Source organism: Myodes glareolus, chromosome X, assembly GCF_982192425.1.
Source record: "Myodes glareolus chromosome X, mMyoGla1.1, whole genome shotgun sequence".
Taxonomy (NCBI): domain Eukaryota; kingdom Metazoa; phylum Chordata; class Mammalia; order Rodentia; family Cricetidae; genus Myodes; species Myodes glareolus.
The window spans coordinates 18,487,494-18,511,205 of NC_142053.1; the positions used below are offsets into that span (position 1 = coordinate 18,487,494).

The following is a 23,712-nucleotide window of genomic DNA, read 5'->3' on the forward strand; positions in this document are numbered from 1 at the left end:
CGTATTTCTCAACTGCAAATGGTTAAGGAGTCTTTGCCAAGCAGTGTTAATCCTTCTTAATTCCCCAAACAACTGATCAGATGCACTGTTTAATGGCAGAGTCTGGATTTTCAAATTATGCTTTTCTTTCTGAGACAGGGTTTCACTATGAGGCTGAGGCTGGCCTGAACGTGAGCACAGCACAGCCTCTGCCTGCCAAGTGTTGTGATTACAGGTGTGAGCTGCCACTATAGTCAAAATCTCACACCTCCCACCAAGACCCCTCCTGTCATAGTTGTAGACCTAATTTATGCTGTAGAACTGCACATTCCAACCAATGTGTATTGAAGGCAAAGCATTGTTTTCCTTTAGAGATAGTCCCTAATAGGTGGACGTTTGAGCACTGATGCAGTTCAATGCTCCCAACAGAACTTTTCAACACTACATTATTAGCAAGTTCACCAATACTGAATTGGGAAAGCTCGATCAAGGATGATTCATAATTGTATTAGAGCAACCTGATGTGGCACAATGCTAAGAACCATGATTCTAAAACAAAACACAAATTATATTCCTAGGGAAAAAAAGTTCTTAATCTCCAGTGGAATCCATGAACCTCTCAAAACTATTTAAGAAGCTGTGTAATGCTTGTGTGTCCATCTTTCTGGAGAGAGATCTCATAACTTCAGTCATCTTCTAAACTGGCACAGTTCAACTCTGATCACCTTCTCTCTGCTTTCAATCACTGAAGTTAAGGACCACACACACCTTGTTTTTAATAGAAAGGGGGTAAAAAAGAAAGCAGGTAACTTCCAAGGATTGGTGAAGGGGCCTAAAATGTCATTTCTTTGGTCTTTAGGACCAAGTTGTGGTGCAAAAGGGGGAAGGTTAACCCAAGTGGTAACACAGCTGGAAACAAGAGGTATGGGAGGAATCAAGCAATATTTGATTCCAAACACAAATCAACTCAAGTCCACATTTCAGTTTCTGCATATTATCAATTCATCTTTATTTCTGAATATCACAAACTCCAATTAGGATATTTTAAAAATATTCTTTTGCATGCATTTAACAAATCCAGCAGAAAACAGGTATCCAGTTTACCTGCATTGAACTATGAAGTTTTACCTGAAGAGCCAATAAACATATTTAAATGCAATGGTACAGGTGAGAACAGAAACCTTCCAGATGTTAGTCTGATGGCATCCTACCCCTATGCACATGTTGATGTAACACTATTACTGACCCTGAAGCACAGGCAAATAGAGACACAGGGCTCTCCCTAAAAAGCAAGTGGAAAGGATTAGATTTCATCATCATCATCACTACTGAGGGCAAAGCTGCTGTCTGTGGACTGAGACCCGTCTTCCTTCACATTCCCCACAGTCCCTCTCTCATCCGAATCATCAAACAACTTCTCATTAAGACCTTCTTCCTCATCAAAAAACTTCTCATTGGAAGTATCTTCAAATAGCTTGTCATTGGTATCTTCATCTTTCTTTACATCTGTATCTTCTTCCTCTTCCTTTTCATCGAAGTCATCGAAGAGCTTCTCATCTGCGTCATCTTCTTCCTCTTTGTCATCAGCATCCCCACACTCCTCATCTGCTTCTATGTCGTCATAATTCTCGTCGGACTCATCCTCAAAAACCCTTTCATATACGACTGCTTCTTCGTCTTCCTCCTCTTTTTCATCTAAGTCTTCATCAAACTCTCTCTCAGAGCCCTCCTCATCTAACACTCTCTCAAAGCCTTCTTCAAATTCTGATTTGTCACTATCATTTTCTTCTGATTCTTTCTCAACATTTTCAGGGGACTCCTTGTCGGAGGCACCCTGGTCGAAAGCTTTTTTAACACCATTTTCTTCTAAGTCTTTGTCAGAGCCATCTTGAGACTGCTTCTCTAAGCGGTCTTCCTCAGATGCTGAGCCGTCATCTTCTGACTCTTTCTGGAGGCTGTCTGCCCCTTCAGACTCTCTGCTGCCGTCACTGTCTTCAGACCCTTTGGCAAGGCCATTCTTTTCATAACTATCTTTGCCTTTCTGCTTAGATTCTCTTTCAGGACCACACCCTTGAGACTCCTTTTTAGGATTACCCTCTTCCAGCTCGCTCTCAGGGAAGCCTTCTTCACTCTCTCTCTGGGCGCAGCCCTCTTCACTCTCTCTCTCAGGGTCATCTTCATCAGACCCACTTTCTTTAGCATCTTTTTCAGAAGCATTTCCTTCAAATTCTCCTCCATCTTCTGCCTTTTCAAACTTATTTTCATCGATAGTTTCTCCAAATGCCATTCCAGGTATAGCTTCCTGAGCACCCATGTTAGACAAGCTCAGGTGCTCTGAAAAATGCCTTCCTCTGGAAGGCCCTGCCTTTTCTGAAGCACAGATGGAATCCATGCGCTGGAGGCCTCTGTTGGCCTCAGGGGCATTGAGGAATGCTTCCCAGCCTCTCAACCTTTCCTCTCTTTCTCTTGACGTCTCCTCTACCTGTACAGAAACAGGAACTAAGGTTAAGATGAGTGTTAAGCAAAAAGAAGCAACAGCTTCCCTGGGCATTTCTACTACTGACACAAGTACTGTGGTTCTGTAAAGCAGCTCTTCTAAAGCAATCTAAACACTTCCTTACTCTGGTCTCCAAAACAATACACCTTGATTACATGACCTTATATCCAGGTAACCTTAGAAACGTCATATAAATATATGCAAACACCCCAGGACTGCTGAAATGGTTCATTTCCTAAAGCATTACTATTGGAGCTCTGGGCACTCTCTGTAATAAGGAGATAAGGAATACTTTAGTTTATTCTGCTCTTTTCTTACCATTCTGAGTAAACCTCAAAATTTCAGACTGACAAACTGAGAAGTGATAAGTTTTTCTCTATCCTCCAATGTAAAACATTATTTACAAGACATATTATACAAAACAGATTAAGCAAACCCCAAAGTAGATCTGCAGCTGACAATGCAGCAGTTCCCACACCCTTGACAGCCACAGGATTTACCTGGTAATCTGTAGTCCCATCCCAGGCTTGAGCAGTGATTTGACGGCCACCAAACCACCTTCCATCAAGAGTCTGAATACAATAATCAGCCTCCTCTGGTTCCCTGAAGGACACAGAGGCCACACCATCTGGGTGCCTCTAAAAAGACAAGAAGAAGAACTGAATAACAAGATTAAAACTTCTGAAATCTTTCTTCCCTTTTATTCCACCCAGTGGTCAGCTGCTTCTTTAGCTTCATCTTGTCTAGCAAGAACCAGCAGTGTCTGCAAATGTTTGTTAACAATACTACCTAAGAGATAAGACCCTGAGATTGTCAAGTGTCGACTACTCGAAGGTCAGATGTGCCCTGGGATTAAATCCTGCCTGTCGGGAGCTGAACAGCACTGAGCAAGGGCTGCCGCATGAAAAGATGTGGCCTCCTCATCTGTACAGCTAGTAGCTACCTACTTCAAAGGGATTCTGAGGATTAAAAAACATGAACTGTAAAGTCTCTTATAGCACAACAGCAATATACTGTAAGAAATGGTACTTTTCTTCACATAAGTACTTTCTATCAGTTTCTGTAGTACAGAGAAAACTAAACATGAGGTTTTCTCCTTGACTATGATCGGGTGAGAACTTTGAGGAAACTGATGTTCCATATATTTCCTTCTAGTTACTCTTTAAGAGTCAGAAGGAAGGGAAATAAGTTCAGCAAATCAAAACAATCCAAGACTTGCTTTGTAAATCATGTTCACTGAACTACAGACAGCAGGCCTGCGATACAAAAACACTTATCTAAACTCTAGGGCAATCCAAGTCACTTCCTCAGCTTGGAAGATGTCAGGACTGACTGATAAAAGCCATGAACTTACATCAAACAGAAGGAGCTTCCTAATTTGTCCAAACTTGGAACATTCTACTCGAAGGTCTTCTCTGATCTCATTCAGCACCAATGGATCATCCTGCAAAAACAAAGAGGATTAAAATGGAGTTTCCTCCTTCTTTATAATTCAAGAACCAAATTTATTACTATGACAAGTTAACATATGCAAAACAGTGCTCTGCTTAATGTTAGGTACATTTATCTTCAAACCACAGTAATAAATGAAGAAACTCAAAACAAAATTAAGTTAGGTGACTTCACTTCTTATGAGAGTTTAGTCTGCTCAGAGTGTGAGAGAGGAAATGGACAAGCGTGGCAGAGAAGAGGACAGTAGCAAAAGAAAACTAGAGACTTATACATATGTGTATTTCTTAAAGCACACAGTAAAATATTCTTGTTGCTTTTCCACATGAATGTGCTAAAAAAAAAAAAAAAACAAGCAGACACCGAAGTACTGCTGGTACCAGTGCTCTCTAGTTCAGGATTCTCCTCCCAGAACTCTGGAAGGATTCAAGACTCCCAGTAAAGATGAACAGAACTCTAGCCTTTAGGGCATGAAAAGGGGCAGAAAAGAACACCTCACCTCTGCTCTATAGTAGCCTAATTCTCCCCTTCTCCAAGACTTTTTAACCTAGTAAGCTATACATGGAACTTTCTGATCTAAACTTTACACTAAGATGGTGAACAATGACCATGTATGGTTCCTGGACAAGTCCTTATTACAATTAATTTCCCTAGCTACATCTTGTTTTACCAAAGCTATTGAAATAATAAGCTTACATGTAGCTTCTCACATTGCACACTCCTATTGGACTTATGTGCACAAAAAGAAATTTCCTTTCATGTTGGAGTTGTGATTCTTCATTTCTTGATATTCAACCTTTCCTGGCAGAGTATTTTTAGTTAAGGCTTCATACTCAACACTGAACCCATCTGAAGTTACATTACAAAATTATCCTTCATTATTTACCCTAATATCAGAGAGTATTTTTAGGTATGTAACTTCTAACATTACTCAAGTATTTGGAATAAGAATATACGCCATCCTTCCAAATATAAGTTTTTTCTGATACCTTGGGGTAATCCAACAATGTTGTTTTTTTTTCCTTCTAAAGAGCTTAATGTTGGTGTCCTTTAGGTTTATAACCAGTCTTCAGTCAAACTAAGTAGTCCTTACAATTCCTCTTTAACCCTACTACCCTACTATCAGGAGTTATATAATACAGCAGGCTATGCCTGGAATCCCAGCTCATGGGAAATGGCAGAATAATTTAAGTTTGAAACCAACCTGACCTAGTAAATCCCTGTCTACAAAGCAAAAACTAAGGGAATTATAGAACATCTATTCCAGTATCATCCAGCACTTTCAGCGGTTATAGAATTGTTTCATGTATTTGTATTGCTCAGCACAGTAGTTATTACATATGTCCAGCAAAACTAAAAGGATGAATCTTAATTAGTTTTAATAATAATTTGTGGTGGCTTTATTTAGATTGTGCAGATCTAGATTGATGTGATTTGAGGTCTAGGTTCAGAACCCTGAACAAAACAGTAAGACAACTGTCATCATTCTTGTCAACAGGCTCTCATCATGAGGTATGGAGATAAGGTTCAACTGTCCATTTTAAGGCCCTTGCTAAGGGGTTAACTAAAACTACCATTTTGACACTGTTGACAATGTGAACAAAAAGAACAAGATTAAACACAGACTGCAACTAGAATGTTTCCAAATCGGAATTTTTACATTAAGAACGTTTTCTTCCTTTGTGTCCAAAATGTTATCATTAATTCTAGAACCAGTCAGAGAAAACAAAAGTTGTAGTATCCATCCACACTAGCAGACGATATCAGAGGCACAAGGCAGTGTAAGCTATTTTATTTGCTGGTTTGGGGATTTTACATGGATATTAATATTTACTAAAGAACTTGGTGAAAATGTGGTCCTAAAAAACAACCTCCACTATAAATATCAGATTTCTTTAAGGATCAAATTTCTATTATTAGCACCAAGTTTTCAGATACAACTGGTATTCTCCATCAAAATCAGCTGGTGCTTACTGAACTGTACTACAAATCCAAGCTGTTCCCATCAATCTTTGAGTTCAGATAGCAAGCAGCTGTGATTTTGGCCACAGTATGAATATTAACTGTCTTATCGAGGATATAATCAAAAGAACACTGGGAAAAACACAGGGAGTTCCAAATCCAGGTTCTTTGTTTTATTTTCCTATCCTATCCATGACTACAGGAATATGCCTTGACAAACATGGAGCATGGTAGGCTTTGGACCCTCTTGTAAGAAAACATACCAGAATTTTTAGATGTTAAAAAATCATTTCCTACCTCAAAATCTGTGGGGTGAAACATATTTTTGATGATGACAACTCGCTCATGTCTCATCCGGGATGGTCCAGCTCTCCTTTCAGGTCTCCAATCCAACTGCCTAATGTAACAAAAAAGTAAGAGTAAACTAAGATCTGGGTTCAGATTTGTAGGAGGAAAAAAAAGATGAATATAATCCTTTAGTGCAAGTTTAATGATAGTCATTTTCTGATTCCAACATAGTTCCACAAAATTTTCTGAAGTCATCAGCTGGACACCAAATCCTTGGCCACACAGAACACTAGTACAGGATACCACTGTACAGACTTACATCCTACACCTGGCTTTCCCATTTACTTTAAATGATCTCTCAAGTACTATATTTAATACCTTTCACAATGTAAATGCTATGTAAGAAGCTGTCATGCTGTACTGTATAGACACTGTTGAGAAGAAAAATTGGTATGCATTTGATACAATGAGTTCACAGATAAAGAACCATGTATATGAATGGCTGATTGTACTTTGAAACCAAAAACCATTTTAACTTTGTATGTAATTTATAAGAGCGAAGAACACACTGAAAAGACTACTGTATATAGTATACTATATATTGCACTGATAGTATACTACTACTGGCTCTTTGCTATAATCTTATATTTTCCTGATACTGTTTATAAAGTCTGATGTGTTTATTTTAACTAAACCTGTAAAACACATGGAACCACACATAGAAAATTTGATGATCATTTTATCATGAGTTTAAGCATAATGCTAGAATTTCAGTATAATCCACTGGTGAAAGAATTTATAATTTTGACTAATTTCCTAAAACTAGCATATGTCAAAATATGCTTAAAATCAAATTACTAGGAATGGAATGTACACACAACTATACAGTAAACGCAGTGATAAAGACCTTTATCACTCCTAACCTTTACTAACAAATTTGTATAAACAAATAGAGCTCCTGGCAATTGATTTCAATTCACTCTGAAAGAAAAGTCATGGTTCTGAAATATAAGCTTCAACTCTTCATTCCATGTTCAATACTAAGCTCAATTAAGTTCCCTTTTACATCATAAATTATCATCTCCAAAATTAAGCTCTTCATTTACTGAGGAAGGACTGGGAGCTGAAAGGATGAGGGACAGGAAGTGTGGAAAGAGGTGATGGAGGGAAGATGAAGTTCAATGATGACATTGATCATGAGTCCATCACTCATCACTTTGTTTTTAAATAAAGAAGCCTAGAACCCAGTTAAAAGAAATCATCCTAGAAAAAGTAAACCCTCCTCACCACTGTCAAATCAGTCCATGGGAGAGATGCCTGGCGATCCCTGATTAGCTAATGAAATTCTTTTAAAATAATCTGTAGATATGCTTGATGTAACAAAACTAAGTAGCTATTACCAAAAATATGCTTTAAAATATGTATATGAAACTTTTCAAAAAAGAAGAAAATAATACAAACTTCTGTTGCAGAGACAGTTTCTTCTTATAATCTTTACATTTCTTCTTCTTTTTTGAGGCATCATACTCGCCCTTCAGCTGGAACTTTGCCACCTCGACATGCAATTTGTAGCCTCTAATTTCATCTTCATCCAAAAGTTTTAATGCAAGTTCCACAGATTCTTTCTTTATAATGGCAAATAAAATAGTCAGTAAAGTTGAGCACTAAAACAAAACTTGAGATCTTGAGATAAACAATGCCGCTATTTGTTGTGGGATAAAGAATCCCAACCTATAAATCAGGAAAGTTGTGTTCAAAACACAGCTATACTTCAAACACCTGTGTTAACTTAGGCATGTGACTAGTTCTCTGAACACCAACTTCTCCATCTGTAAAAAGCTAAAATAATACCTTCATCACAGAGTTTTCGACAAAATTAGATAAAAGAGTATATTAGGGTACGGCATACAGTAGATGTTCAGTAAGTTATATTATTGGATAATTTTTGTCTCCAGGAGACCAAATTTCCCATCTGCAGAATGGAAGAAGCTGAATAATTTCTGCGAAATATTCCAGTTTTGAAACTCTGCAACATTTACTTAACAGTAGATGATTCAAGGAACTGGAAATAATACAGCCAAACCTTAATGTTCAGTTTCATCAAACTAAAATGTAGGTCTGTAATAACATACTGAGTAGAAGACAATTATTTAATGGCTAATATATTAAATGCATTTATGGATTCTAGATCCTACTCAAACAGAGTCAAAGATTTAAAGGTACGAGGGAAGCACAAAAGGACCACTGACCTCAGCTGCTCAAATCAAATATGGATTCTGGAGTAATTGACTTTATTTTCTAAAGTGCAATTTACTGGCTTAACAATATGTTACTTTTGTTAGCCATAAGTTTTATATAAAAGTGTTTCACTAAGCAATATATATCTTTAAAAATCCTATCATGGAGCTGAAGAGATGACTCAACAGTTAAGAGCCCTTGCTGCTTTTTTGCAGAGAAGTCAAGTTCAGTTTCCAAGAGCTCACAACGATCTATAATTTCAGTTCCATGGGATACAACATCTTCTTCTGGCCTCTGCAGGCAACAGCACTCATGGGTAGATAAATTCATGAACACACGCACACACACACGCACACTTAAGTGAAAGAAAATAATTTTCTTTTTATAAAACATTCGATCAACACCCGCCTCTTTGAAAACTTTACTTCACGGATTTTAAGTCATCTTTGAGATGGTCAAATTCTCAAATATTACATATAAACACACAAAACTGTCATGGTTGTGTTAGTGTCCACTAACCCATCTTGCTTAAAAAAACAGATTAAAAACTGATAACCCCAAACCTTCCCAGCTCAAGTCTACTGTCTTCTGACCCTTTGTATACTGTCCACTAACTACACACCCAGGATATTTGTATTATTACATTATCTTTTTTACTTTAATTTGTAGTTATTTTCAGGTTCTATGAAAAATTCCTATGTCATAACTGGGGCCATTTGTTTTATGCCAAGCAACAATGAACAATACATGCTCCCAAGGTGACCAGTATTCCAGTAATGATAATTTTCTTTCACAATAAGCAACCCCTGTACAATCTACAGTAACAAGAGCACAGAAATTCTGAAAATGTCCATTTGAGTTCTCTTCTGTGGTGTGGAAATCAGTAAGTAAAATGCACTATCTTCTTTCCAGTCTAACTTGAAGTTAGGAAATTCTCTCTGTAAAGAGCCGGTAAGTAAATAGTTTAGGTTTGGAGGGTCAGAGGTTGATGATGCAACTACTTAATGCTACTGAGAAACACAAAAGCAGTCACACATAAAGGCGTTGGTAAGCCTGCTTGTGTTCCGACAAAATTTTATTTGCAAAAATAGGTGGCAGGCTAGACTTTGCTAACCCCCATTCCAATTCATTCTAATGTGCAAATAATGTCCCTGGCATTTCTTCTTCTCAGATTTTTAAACAGCTGATTACATACATCGATAATGAGATCTTTACAGTGAATTTTTTTTGGAGTTAAGAAAAGTTCCTTGATCGCATATTGACATAACATTTTGACCCTGCAGCAAATAGTTTCTTAAAACAAGCAAATAACTCTAGTGTTACTGACTTTTGGATTTTACTCTGTCTTACTTAATACTTCTTTGTGTTATGTATTTGCATCCTTAGTCAAATATACTATATAGAAGCAGTAATTTATATATATATATATTAAAAATTTGATACAGTACGAGCATCACCTATATACAGTCACAATGTGAAATTTCAGTTTTCTTTCTATTCTGTTTTAGATGGTTCTTGGTTTAGGTTAGCATCTATAAAAGATTCCAGCCCTGAGTCCTGAGTTAAAACTGGGGAGACAAGAGATGTATTTGACCACATACCAACCTTTAGATAGCAGCAAAGCCCATCTCCTTTAAGATTTCCTTGATTATCTTTGTAAAGCTTGACCTTAAATTCTTCTGTCTGAGGATCTCTCATAATAATGCCAAATTTGGACATAAGCTGTATGAATTCATCCACTGTGATGTCTGGAGGCAGACCTGTAATTTCAGAGAACAATTTTCAAGCATGTAATGAAGATAAAAGTTATTTAGCATTTTACCAACAAGAAACCTACAACGTAGGTAAGAGTAAAGCTGATTTGAGTAAATGAATACAGAAAGTTCCTATCTATAAATCTGAATATCATTCATATTTTATATATTAAAAATACATCACAGTTATGTTATGCTATGCTTCACTAAGTCTGAACAGATAAATTGATGTAAATCATCTAAGGCAGGCATATAAAGAGCATGGAAAATTACATAATTTCTCTTCTGTACTAAGTAAATTCCTAGTTAGCATGAACAGCTGAACAAAACACTCTAAAAATTAGAAATCACTTAGCAAAGTCTTAACACTAAGTGTTTCCAGCCTTAAAGCTGCATTAAAAAGGAATAAATACCTGACACATATACATTTGTATTTCTGTCTTCTTCGACATGGAACCATCCTAAAAATCAAAATGAAATAAATAAAATATTTGTAAGAAATAACAAGAATCACATCATGAAATCTTGGCAGTTTCTTAAAACTTTTAGAAGGGTCTCTTATATTTAAGAAGACTAAGATTAATTAATTCAAATCACTTCCCAACTTTCAAAATATATAAATTTTTGACTGAGAATTAGTTCTTAGGCTCTCTGAAAAAAAGCCTATCTCAAATCTTAATGACTTTAAGCCTATTTTAAAGTAAAAACTCCCATTACCATTCCTTCAATGCTAATGTAATTCTCCAAAATGTAAAATGTATTCACACATTTTCCAACGCGGGTTTTGTAAAACCGAACCACTTGCCTGAATCGGCCTTTCTCTTTTCTCCCTTCTTTTTGGAGTCAGTAGCTTCCGGGATTTCTCTTTGTTGAGGTTCTTCTACAGTCTTCATGTTGGTGTCCTGGACATTTGCAGTAGAACTAGATGCACCATCACTAGAAAAGCCGTAATTAGCCTGATACGTAGCAATGAAATCTTCGGTGATCTAAATGGGTTAAGTCGGCACACATGAAAACATGGTTACTTCACTTGTGTTATATGGCTGTACATCCAAGAATATAATCTAAAACTTAAACAACTGTTTATGCCAGGGTAGCTGTAATAAAATATAATGTGAGAAGTCCCTTATATCCAAACTGTGAAATATGATAAAAGACAGACAAAAGTACTCAGATTGCCAACACAAAAAGTATGATAGAGAATTTTAAGTGACGCCAGTACCTTTTCTACTTGTTTTATAAATTACTACTTCTCTACAGTATAGTTGACTGAAGTGGCCAATACATTAAACAAAAGTATCAAATAGTGAGACAGAGGAAAACCAAAAGTCAACTAGAAATCTAATCGTAGAATCCACTTTTGGGTGCACAGATGCACAAAAATACATACGAACATTAAGATTTTAAGTTTATGAATGAAGCTGGCAACTGTACTACAAGACAAAATGCCCATTTTAGTTCGAGCACTAATTCATATTAGTGTTTAGTGGTGGAACAAAATGAAAGCCAGCCCAATACACACCCATCGTCCTGGCTTTGCTGGGGAAAGCACTATTGCAGAAAGACTGAATGAATTATGAGTTATGTCTATCACTTTTCGACACACAGAAAAGTGAAAATTTCAAACCCAAAGTTTGAAGAACTATGGTTTTCAACTACAAAAGAGAGTTACCAAGTAATTGCTTGTTGGACTACTAAAAGCACTCAGAAAGTAGAAGAAACCACATCTACATTCAAGTTGGCACTGTGAGTTCAGAAGCGGGATAGTAAATTTGAACAGTTTGGGGAGCTTGAGATAATGCACACGGAGAAAATCAGAACGAAGAGCGGAAATAACTTTTAAACTAACAATCTGTCTACGCAATGGAGACAAGTTCTGTGTAATTGGCTGTCATGTCACTTTAATACTGATGGGCTAAGACTAGCAGGGAACTTTCAGCACACAATTTCCACACCAGGCGTAGCACCAGTTCTTTCATCAGCAATTCCCAAGAACTCAAAAGAAACGTAGAGACCTCTTCCAACCATTTTCCGTGCTTTCCTGGTTATATTCCTGTGGTTACTAGATGCGCTGGAACAAAATTCCGTAGAAAAATAAAGCAAGATGCAAGAAAAGTTTATTCAATGGAATGAGGTAAAAGGCTGCTCTCCCCCCCCCACCCCATCAACAAGCTCCATTCTGTCCACAGAGCGTTCACTAAACACCTCACAGAAGTTTGGCGATACAGGAAAAAACTGTTATTAAGGTGTTTTCCTTGGTGTTTTTCCTCTTTGCAATAAAAAGCAGTCATCAATAGAACAACCAACTGTGACCTTCACAAAAAAATTAATAAGGCATAAAAAAAACTATTTAAGGCACCACCCTAAGATTTACTTTCCTTTATACTTCGGTACTGCAATAGACTGGACAAATAGAAGAGCCATCAACGACCGGTTCGAGGACCTAGTAGTTCAGCAGCGCAAACTAAGAGGGGTGTCCCGCAAGCGTGTCCAGGGAACCCCACAGCCCCGCTCCAGAGTGGGACTTAAGCCACTCTTTCGTACCTTAGGAAACCAAGCCTTCTTATCAAGGTCCCACTCGTAGGGAGTGTCATCGGGCGGCTGTCCCAAAGAATCAGTTTCTCCAGAGGGGTCATTCTGGGTGTCACCGTCCTTGGGGTCTCCGTACAATTCTTGCAGTCTCAACTGCTCATCAAACTCGTCGTTCCCGCTTAAGTTGTTGCCACTCATGTTTCTGACCTGGTCCCAGGGACACTGCTCAGAGAAGTGAAGAGGCCAAGACGACTCTGGAGAGGAGCAGAGAATGGGAGGTCGGCAGTGCTCGGAACGTGCGGTGCAGCCCCCTGGCCCGCCTCCCCTCAGCGCCCCAGCAATCCCCGGGAAGCCAGAGTCGCACCGCCCAGGCTCCGCCCTCCTGCCCGCCCCACACGCGCGCGCATGCGCCCTGAGGCTGCGAACGCAGGCGCGGCCACCCACCTGGCGGGCTTGGCGGGGCCTTGACGCCAGCGCTCGGGCCAGGGTGAGGCGGAAGCGCGCAGGCGCGCCGTCACGGAGCCGCCGGCTCCGGAGGCAACCCAGCTTCCTCCCGCCACAACAGGAAATTATTGGAGCACGAAGTCCCCCCGCTCAGGCTGAGGCAGTCGCCATTAGCCGCGCGTGGCGACGTAGCGGGTCGCGCCGGCACGCCCCCCCCCTCTGGCGTCAAACGACCGCGACGCCTGCGAGGGCCAGGGGCGGGGCTCCGAAAGTGCGCGATCGCCCCTTGTCCTTCCGGAACGCCGCAGGGAGCGGCGACGACGCATCCCTCAGAAATCCGTGACATCTTAGGAACCCTGGACTCGGTGGGGTCCTCTGCTGTTCGGACGACGCGATAGCCTGAAAAGAGACGCGGGACTCTTCCAGCAGAGCTGGCGCTGATTGGGCTTTGCGGCAGCCGCCATCTTGGGGAGGTGGGTGGGACCGTGGGACAGTTTTCTCCCGCTTCGCGAAAGCCATGCGCCTTGCTCCCGCAAATCCCCGCCCCTACGAATGAACCAAGTATTTATTTTTAAATTCTTGTCCTAGGGTCCACACGGCTTTTGCTTTATCATAGTAACCCAACCACGTAACTTGCTTTTTGGGGGTATGGTGAAGAATGAGTGAACGAACGAGGGGCAGAAGGTTCCAGCACTTCCTAATCTCACCCCCTTTTTATGCATCTGGTACCACCTTCAGGCTGCAGTTGGTGAGGGTAGCATTTGCCTACAACATACTGCAAGGAATCAGAAGTGCTCACGCCTGGCACTTGAAACTTGACTGTTAACATCCCCGTGTACAGATAAATACCACCTGGACCATGTGGCTCCGTTTCTTCGTCTGTTAGAAAGACTGCCCACTAACTGCTCTAAGCAGAACTTTTCCTCCAAACATTTCATGCATCTTCAAAAGTGAGGGGTTCCTCAATTTTTTTTAAAAAAAGGCAGGTATTTACTGAACTATTAATTGCCAGGTACTGAGGGAGGTTCTGGGACAGGCAGTCGAGAAGACAGGCGCAGATCAAGGGAGAGACTCAAGTATGGTTTGGTGAACAATAATAGAAGTACCAGATACTGAGCAGCGATTATTTTGTTTTAAAGTATCCTGTTATACTCAAAAACTAGAAAACCCTAAAGAACTCTTTTTTGTATGTGCATTGCTTATATCAACAACACTTGTTGCTGTTAACTATGCGTGTACAATTTTAATTCATTAGAGGTAGCAATGAACTCAATATTGTGGGGGTCAGCCATGATAAGCTAAGTCTGGTCAGGTCACCCAAAGGAAGTTCTTTACTTCCAACCATTACCACCTGGGACTCTGGCCACCAATGAATTGAAATGGAGTCTGGAGTCTGAGTCTGGAGTCTCAATAGTTTATCCAGAGACAACACCTATCTACAGGAGGAACCACAGACCAGGCCGAAGATTGCCCGACCCCCCACCCAAAAGCAGACTATTCAAAGGAAATGCCTGGCATTCCGATAGATACACCTGCCAGAGCACCTCAACAGGAAACCCCTAGACAAATGTCAGCCAATCAGGGGCCCTAAACCTCAGAGTCCCTCACCCCCACCTCTACTACTACAAAAACCCTATTCTAATTGAGCTCGGGGCTCTCTGGATATTCCAATATGTTGGGCATGCAGAGAGACTGAGTTTGCAAACTTGGTTAAAATAAAGGCTCTTTGTTTTTACATATGGTACCCGGTCCATATTATTATTGGCCTTTGTGGGGACCCTACAGATTTGGGCATAACATATATTTGTAAACATCTATATTATTTTTATTATTTTTATTTTATTTTTTGAGACAGGATTTTCTCTGTAGCTTTGGAACCTGTCCTGGAACAAGGTCTATGTAGACCAGGCTGGCCTCGAACTCACAGAGATACACCTGACTCTGCCTCTCAGTGCTGGGATTAAAGGCATGCGCCGCCGCCACTACCACCCGGCAACATCTGTATTATAACCCAGACTTGACAGTAGGAAAATGCTTTCCAGAAGTTACTTCGATTCCAATCACCTTTGTTTGTAAATACACTGGATGAGGTGGGTTCTTGAACACCCTAGCTCCTTACAGACCTCTGTGAATCTGATTTCAGCCTTAATGGTGGTTTTCAAACAGTACTTTTTTGTTTCCAAATATATTTATTTTTGTGAGGTTCTTGTTTTTATAGAGCTGTTGGAGAACTGAATTCATGTGCATGGTATGTATTTTGCTATGTTCATGTAAACATTATTAAGTTCTTGTTTCGATCTGGGAATTGTAAAACAGCTCTTTTCACTAATGTGCTATTGGGCTTCCATTTCATTCTGGAGTATGTTCACAACACAGGAGAGATCATTACTGCACATGCCACACACTCCTAATGCCTGAAGGTGTGGCACATGCCACACACTCCCATACAGGAAATTGGGGGAAAAAATCCTTATGTCTAGGTTCCAGGTCACCTTTGCCCAAAAGCTTCCTGAAAGCCTGTGGACGACCTAGCCCAAGGAAGCATTGCATTTTGTACTAGATTTGCCTGAGCCACTATAAGCTTATTCCATAAAGTTTGAGTACAAACAGACGCAGCATCCCAGTAGAATGAAAACAGACACCTATACAAGGTAAAAGGCATGGCAATGGCCTTCTGGGCACAAGCTCCCCTACCTTGCTTACAAACTTTCTGAAAAAACTAAAGAACTATACTAAGATATGTGTTGTATGTGTGTATGTATGTGTATATGTATATAGATATACTTTAGTGATATTTCTTTTGTACTTTAATAAATAAAGCTTGCCTGAAGGTCAGGGCGAAGCAGCCACACTAGTCAACCATACAGGCCAGGCAGTGATGGCACACACCTTTAATTCCAGCAGCCACACTAGTTAGCCATAGAGGTCGGGTGGTGGTGCACACCTTTAATCCCAGCACTAGAGAGGAATATAAAGCGAGATGAGACAGGAACTCGCTCTCACTCAGTCTGAAGATTTCAAAAGGTAAGAGCTCTCTAGTGGCTTGGCTGTTTTGCTTGATCTTCAAGTTAAACACAGTATCTGTCTCTATGTCTTTATTAATTGTGAACACATACATACATATATAATATGTCCAGGCATATTCATATATATGTATATGAATGGCCTCTTGTTTGAGAGTGTTCTTGTCCCCACATCTTGGAATCTCTAAACTTAGTTTTGTGTGTGTGTGTGTGTGTCCTTCTGACAAAAGGGTTGATGGATCTTCAACATAAGATAATATGAACTGCAGAAATTCTATAAAACTAAATTTGCTACTTCCAGGAGGTGTACATTGTTAGATTGGGACACATCATTTCACTGAATAAGATGTACCCTCAGGATGTGTTTTGGTTGTACATACCTTTGTGACTATTTCCATACTTCACAGAGTACTGTATCCTCAATCTTAAGCAAGGGAAGACTGAACAATTTAGGACTTAGTCATAATTTGTTTTGCATGTGTCCATATCTGCCCCAATCTAGAACCATCACTAAAGAAGTTAAATTGCTTGCACAACAATAAGCAATATGAATGTAATTGTGGATATTGTGGTCACTTGTAAGGTTAGCCGCAAGAGGTAAAATCAGTTATTCTCCCCAAGACAGACTGGGCATTTTAACCCTAATTTTCTAGCTATGAAAGGGAAAGGAAATGGCAAAGAAGCTAAGAAGCTGTTTTATCCATACTTCATCACTAACTCATGCAGAGCTGTGGTTTTATGAAACATGAGAACACTCTCTTGGCTTGAGTAGCCTGGTACTTTTTAAAATTAGGGTACTGATTATTTATTGAGTTTGTGTATGAGTGTACATTATGTGAAGTATGTGTGCAGGTGCACATGCATGGACTCTCAAGGAGGGTGTCGTGTATTTTCCTTTATCACTTTCTGCCTTATTCCACTAGAGGGAAGGTCTCTTGCTGAACCCAGATCTTATGGTTCATGTGGGGTTCTGTTTTGTTTATTGTTTGTTTTCAGCTAGGCAGGCAGCCAGCAAGCACCAGGGATCCCGTTGTATCAGCCCCGATCTGTTCTGGTGTTGTAATTGCACATGTATGCAGAGGACCACATCTGGTCCTGTGCATACTGAAATCCAAAATCTGGTCCCCATGCTTGTGCAGGAAACACCTTTCAGTGCTGCTCTCTCTCTCTCTCTCTCTCTCTCTCTCTCTCCAGTCTGGTACATTACATTTACAATTTCTCAAGTGTTAGGCTCAAGAGAGTAAATATATAATGCTTTTATAATTAAGGAAAGTAAGGCAATATTGTATACTTCTATGATTTAAAAATAGTAAGTCCTGGCATTGAAATGTGCGCTTATATTCTGTCATTATTTTTAAAATATAAAGTTACACAAAACCATTCAAACTTTATTTCGTATTTATTTGCTCACCTCAGATGTTTTTACAACAATTTTGTTCACTTTAAAGCGATGTTAATACTATATTAGCACCCCCAATGTAAGTAAGCCAATTTTAAGGACATTTAAAGCCCACTGTTACTATATGCCCCCACCCACCCCCTTTTGAGCCACATAATTAGCAGAAGTTCACCACGGCACAAGCCATTTAAAGCTCAAAAATACCAAAAGCACTCTAAAAAAAAATCAAGTTTTTAAAAATACAATGTAACTATAGTGTCAATATAGTGCCAAAGATAAACTTTTGTTTACGTCAAGAATACATTTTCTGAAAGCACAAATTTAAATCTGACAAATCTACTGACTACAAGGTTTTTTTTCCCAATTACAGTGAGTGACAAGCTTATTTGTGCTAGCAAGTTAGAGCAGAGGCTAGAAAGTCAGATCTTTTTCTCTGACTTCCGAAAGCAGAGCTGAGCTCTAGGACATCGGCACCCATCAAGTTGAGTAATATCAAGCAAATAGATGATGTGATGATGCTCAGCCAGGTGATGGAGACCCAGAGTGGCAGTTCTGCACATTTGTAGAAAGAGGGCGCTGCTCACCCAGATGAAATGAGTTTCCTTTGAGGAAAGAATTTCAGTCAATGACAGCTTAGAAACCTGAACAGGAATCTTCCTCTTGGACCCATGGTCACACCACACTGACATGGTGGCCCCTGTTCTGCCTATTAATAAGACAAATTCTTCACAATGTTTGTGAGAAATGGCCCTGCCTGGTTATTAAGCAATGGCAGTACAATACACAAAGCCAGGAAGTGTTTACCCAGTAAGGGAAGCACCCTGCCCCAGACTCAGTGCTTAACACCCTCGACTCTCAGACATTTTCATTTCAATTGCAAGATTTCTTATGCTGGAATGGTGACTGGAGGAAGAGAGCGGGAACTCTGTAATATATACATTTATGTGTGTTTCACAAAACACCACGAGAGATGCTTTATCTCTCTTTTGATCTCCTCATTTACAGAGTAGAATCTCTAGATTTACAGCACACAGTAAGCACAACCACTATTTTATGACAACCACAGGAGTACATGAGAGTGAGGAAGATCAGAGAGGAGGGATCCAATTAGATTTTTAAACATTTATCTTGTTCATTTACCGTCCCTCCTATATACAGCGTTCTTCACCGTTGGCTGCCATTTCTAAACCTGCTTTTCTCTACTTGGTGGGCTTCACTGTGTTTAGAAAGCCCCAAATGGCATTACTGTCTGCACCTTGAAGAAAATGATGGTTTGTCGTTTACTCTCAGGGACAATTCATTCTGAAAACTTCAACTCCTGAACAACAAAAACCCAGGCACCATACTATGCACAGCGTAAAGCTGGATACACGCTATGAGACTAAACAATCACCTTTTCTTTCCTTAGTGGAAAAGCTAGACCTTGTCCTCTGCCTTCTTCACGCTACAGCCACTGACCAGGGTCACACTAATGTCAGACACATGAGTGCTCCCAGTCCCCGGGACCGGCCCCATCACAGTGAGATCATTAAGAGGGGTGTCACCAAGAGAAGGCTCAGGCTGCTCTGCCTTGAAGCAGCAGAGCTGATCTTTAAAGTGCTTCTGGAAGGTCTTGCTGAGCCAGTAGAGAGCGAAGGGGTTCACACAGGAATTACTGAAAGCCAGCACCCGAGAGAAAATGGTGACGATGAAAGGGATGTTCGAGGGCTCTTCATAGCTTTTGTAAGTGAACGAGTGGTAGAGATACAGGAGGTGATTCGGCAGCCAGCAGAGAGCGAACAGAGCAACCAGCACCAAAACCGTTTTGGCAATTCTCTTCCGGGATTCAATCTATATGAGGAGAAAATTGCACACACACAAAAATATCCATTTAGCTGGCAGAGATAAAAAAAAAAAAAACAGCCTCTAGATTGACATAGGAATTTACAGTTAACAAGCCGGCCTCCCTTCGAACACATGCTTATGAGCTAACTGGCTGGGATACATGGGAAGTCTGCCTGTGGAGATAGAATATGACAAGTTAATTGGCATGGTAACCTGTGATCTTGGTCTCATTAACTCTCATTCTGAGGCCTCCTACCATCCTCAGATGTTGAGATACTCTAGTTAACTCAAGCAGTGCTGTGGAATCCCCAGTGATTTAATTTCACTAAAAGGAGAGAGTGATACTATTCAGAGCAGCTTTCACCGCTTCCGCAGAGGCTGACAGACAGGCGAGAGCAGTCTTCTGCAGCTTAGGAAAGTTGTCAGGTTGGTACTAAAGTTGCTTTTAATCTATAGGGATTTAAATCATGTAGTTAGGAATAAAAACAAAATGGGGCATCCATCATATATGAGAATACTCCTATTCACATCTGTTAATATACAGGACGCACCCCCAGAAAATAAAGGCTTAGACAGAGCAAAGATAACTGGATCACATGGACACCAAGCACAACGCTTATATATCTTCAGCCTTATGAGCACAGCTATTCAACTAAGTGATAGATTACACAAAAGGCATAGTTCTTGCTCTCCCTCCTCCCTCTCTCCCTCTCCTCTCTCTGTAAATGGCACTATTTCCCTCTTCTCCAGGCTAGAAGCCTCCCTGTCCACCAATCTAACAGGACAGTATTTGGTACCATCCTTTCATTCTGTACAGATTTATGAAAGGAGAGCACACCTCAGTCCTTCAATGGCTGTAATCTAGTGTGTGTGAGTCACTGTTCTCTTGCCATGGGCACTTCATTTCACCCACTCCAGACCTCAGGTTGCTCATCTGTATAGAAGTCGTTTTCAGCCAGTGATGTCAGATGAGTCTTGCCAGTTTCAGCATCCTGTGCATTTCTACTACTCTGTGATACTTGCTAAAGCAAATGATGCTTGGCTTTATAACCTCACAGTATGTAGAGTCCCCTACTGTCCTATAGGATAAGAAGCTTTTTACTGCTCCCACACTTCCACTCCCCTGTCTATCATACCAATCGCCTCACCATGAGCACCATCAGGAACTATGCTAGGAGTTTTAGCTCTTGGTGTCAATCAGTCTTCTTCATTTTACAGATAAATAAACTGGGGCTCGGAGAGGTCAAATAACTTGCTCAGCATTTCTCAGTGTGTGATAGATACTTCTGGGACTGGATCTCTACCCAGATAAATGCAATGTAGCTCACTGAAAGGTGGTGAGGGGGGCTAACTTCTAAATTCAGGCTGTATTTGCAGGAGTAACAATTCATAACGTACCTGCTTTCGGGCATGTCTTTGTTCCTCAGTTGGGATATTCAAGGTGCTTTTGTAAAGGGTCTTGGCAATCAGAGAGTAATAGACAGAGATAATTGAGAGCGGGATGATATAGAACACTAAGAAACACAACAGAGAATGTATTTCTTGCAAGAGCCTCTCTGACGCAGGGTAGGAGTTACACGATTCAAAGGTCACATTTCTGTTAGGATCACGGAAAGGGTATACATTTGAGAATATCGCCTCTGGCAGAGCAAATATCATAGACATGATCCAGATGCCACCAGCTTTCGCATAGGTCTTCAGAACAGCATTGGAGGGCTGCCTCTCTAGAGGCCTCACGACAGCTTTGTATCTAGAAAGACATAATCACAAGCAGAGTTGGAATCAGCAACACGTGTGACTTTAGCAATCATGCAGTTCTTCCTCTTTTCCAGTCATATAGAACCAACTAGAACTGGCTGTATTTTTAAAGACACAGGAGATAGCCAGTGATGTATTTATTCTGATCAGCTTGTCCTTTATTCACTCCTATTAGACACTCTAGATCTGTGACTTTGTAATTTTGTGACAGACCCTCTATTTAGAACAAATGTTTTCAGCAGGTTTCTCTGCATGACTTAAGAATAATTCATCACCTATATGATTCCGTAAGTATCCTAAAGAAGTTCTGTATATGTAAGTGACTCATGTTAATCGAATTAACTTGCCTGAATGAGTAAGCAGTCTTGATAAAATTTCCACCAGTAAGAAGCAGAGAGCTCATGTTTTCCCCATTGATAAGGGCTACTTCCTTCCCTAAGCTAATGGATCAATGGGGGAGATTAGGGTAAAATCAGAAGCTAGAGTCCATACAATGTTGCCTCCTCATTCAGACAAAAACACCTTAAAACCTGTAGCCTTTACAGGAGTTTGCCCTCAAGAATATAGACCAGTAAAGCAACAACCTCATCATGATGATTGTAATAATAATAATAATAATAACAACAATGACACATCGAGCTTTTGCTCCTGTCAGATTCCAGAATCCAGAGCCTTCCTTTCAGAGCTGCTGGGCACTGATGACCTACAGGAGTCTTGCAAAAATTTTAAAGTATTGCTTTTGATATTTAGAGCCGCATTTTTCACCTTTTCATGCTTATTCTGCAATAGTTTATTAAACACACAATATTCAAATTGAAAACACCCTAACATGGAGCCCTAACTCCACGACAGTGAGACTGTTTTGCATGCTCTGGCCACAGGACTCTAAAAGTCCATCAGAATTAATTTATTTCTCTGAGAATAAAAATGCCACCCCATGCTTATAGAGAAAACAAGTAGAACTAAGTAATGCCACGACACCGAATTACCAGGGCACGGAAAACCTCACTGTTTTCCCTCTATTAGCTAATCTGGGTACTTTTAAATAAATTTGATGCATTTTCTCTCTTTTCCATCCTTCTGGTACATGTTAATGCATACACAGTCCATTTCACACCTATGCCCGTGTTTTCATGTTGACTCTGTTACACCACTAGGCTGCACTAATGTATAAAGCATGAGTATTTTTCTTTGCACCTGCAACAATTTGCCTGACTTAATAAGCCGGAGGAAAATAAAAACACCGTTTGCTATTCTTTCAAGCAAACAATTACATTTCAAAGAAAAGAAAAACCCCCTGCCCAGAGCATATATTTTCAAGCACTCTTCAGATGCTAACAAAGACATTTTGACATTTTTACTCTAACTTTTATTTTAAAACGCTATTGGATTTTCCAGCCTTACATTTAGACTCCACCGTGGAAGAGAAGCTTACCGGTAGCCAGCAAACGCTCAGCACAAGCTTTTCTCTTTTCTTTTTGCCTAATTTCCCATCCCAGCAATAGAACAGAGAAAAGCAACTCACCTGTCAGCGCTGAGAATTGTTAGCGTGAACACTGACACACCGACCGAAGTGAGCCGGATGAAGGAGAGCACTTTACAACCGAGCTTGCCAAACAGCCATCCTTCTGCCAGGTAGTGAGTTGCATCCACGGGCACACAAGTCAGCAGAAGTAATATATCTCCAAACGCCAGACTGGTGATGAAAATATTTGGAACTGTTTGCATGGATTTAGTCTTGAAAAAGACTTTGATGAGGATGGCATTTCCGAGGATGCCCACTGAAATGATCACAGCATAGGTGATATAGATGGCACACAGTGCTTCTATTCCTGGAGAGTTGTCCCCGGTCCATCCTTTATGTGTGGTATCGTTGGAGACGACAGAGATGGATGTTTCTGTGTCATTTGTGATGGAAATTAAAGTCTGATTAGATGACTGAGGCTGCCTTTGAGACATGTCTCCTGCACTCTCTGCCTTCACTACCTCTGCTCTGCTCAGTTCAGATGTAGTTGACTGTCACGTCTAGTGCCTACGTCTAGTAATGAGGTGGTGTCAGGAGAAGAGAAGAGAACGGAGTGGAAAGAAAGCCCAAGACATCCGGCTACTCCTTCCCTTCAGTTCTTCTGCACCTCCCAGCATGGTTGGCTAAGCGCTTACAGATCTGGCACTAGGAGAGGGGAGGTGGAGGATGGAGGAGTCTCATTGGCATTCCTATGACATAAGATGAGGAAGGGTGATAAAGAAATGCCCTGCCCATGCTTTGCCATTTGGGGGTGTGTAGTCCCTTGAATAATATTATTAAGGCTTTTTAAACCATCTGATTGTTTATTAGAATCACCTGTGTCTTCATTTTTACCCAGCCTGGTTTAGATATATCTTGGTGATTTTTTTTTAAGAAAAAAGACAAAACAAACAAACAAAGCACCTTAGCATCTCCCATTGCATGGTGGTCTAATGTACTCCCTTTCATATGACAAATAAGGATAGATGCCCCCCAAAGTACAAACTTGAACCCAATCCTCAAAATTTAATATCAGAGAGACGATGAAGCAACAAATCACT

At 40.2% G+C, this 23,712-nt stretch overlaps 2 protein-coding genes across 3 annotated transcripts; both read right to left on the reverse strand.

Annotated features, from left to right (window-relative positions):
* Positions 1–957: 957 nt before the first annotated feature.
* Positions 958–13,329, reverse strand: Htatsf1 (HIV-1 Tat specific factor 1). Of its 2 annotated transcripts, XM_085685003.2 has the most exons (10): positions 13,144–13,329; positions 12,712–12,953; positions 10,973–11,153; positions 10,581–10,628; positions 10,019–10,173; positions 7,637–7,800; positions 6,185–6,284; positions 3,831–3,920; positions 2,977–3,114; positions 958–2,461 (listed from the first exon to the last, which is right to left on the reverse strand). In XM_085685003.2, exons 2-10 carry the CDS (start codon positions 12,895–12,897, stop codon positions 1,283–1,285), a joined length of 2,241 nt encoding a protein of 746 aa, XP_085541129.1. In that variant the 5' UTR covers positions 12,898–12,953; positions 13,144–13,329; the 3' UTR covers positions 958–1,282. The 2 variants fall into 2 exon arrangements, with proteins under 2 accessions (XP_085541129.1, XP_048313550.1); XM_048457593.3 differs by lacking the exon at positions 13,144–13,329 and having other exon boundaries at positions 12,712–13,041.
* Positions 13,330–17,721: 4,392 nt separating this feature from the next.
* On the reverse strand, positions 17,722–23,135 carry Brs3 (bombesin receptor subtype 3). Its single transcript, XM_048457744.3, has 3 exons — positions 22,673–23,135; positions 20,788–21,139; positions 17,722–19,395 (listed from the first exon to the last, which is right to left on the reverse strand). Exons 1-3 carry the CDS (start codon positions 23,104–23,106, stop codon positions 18,982–18,984), a joined length of 1,200 nt encoding a protein of 399 aa, XP_048313701.2. The 5' UTR covers positions 23,107–23,135; the 3' UTR covers positions 17,722–18,981.
* Between the last annotated feature and the right edge of the window lie 577 nt (positions 23,136–23,712).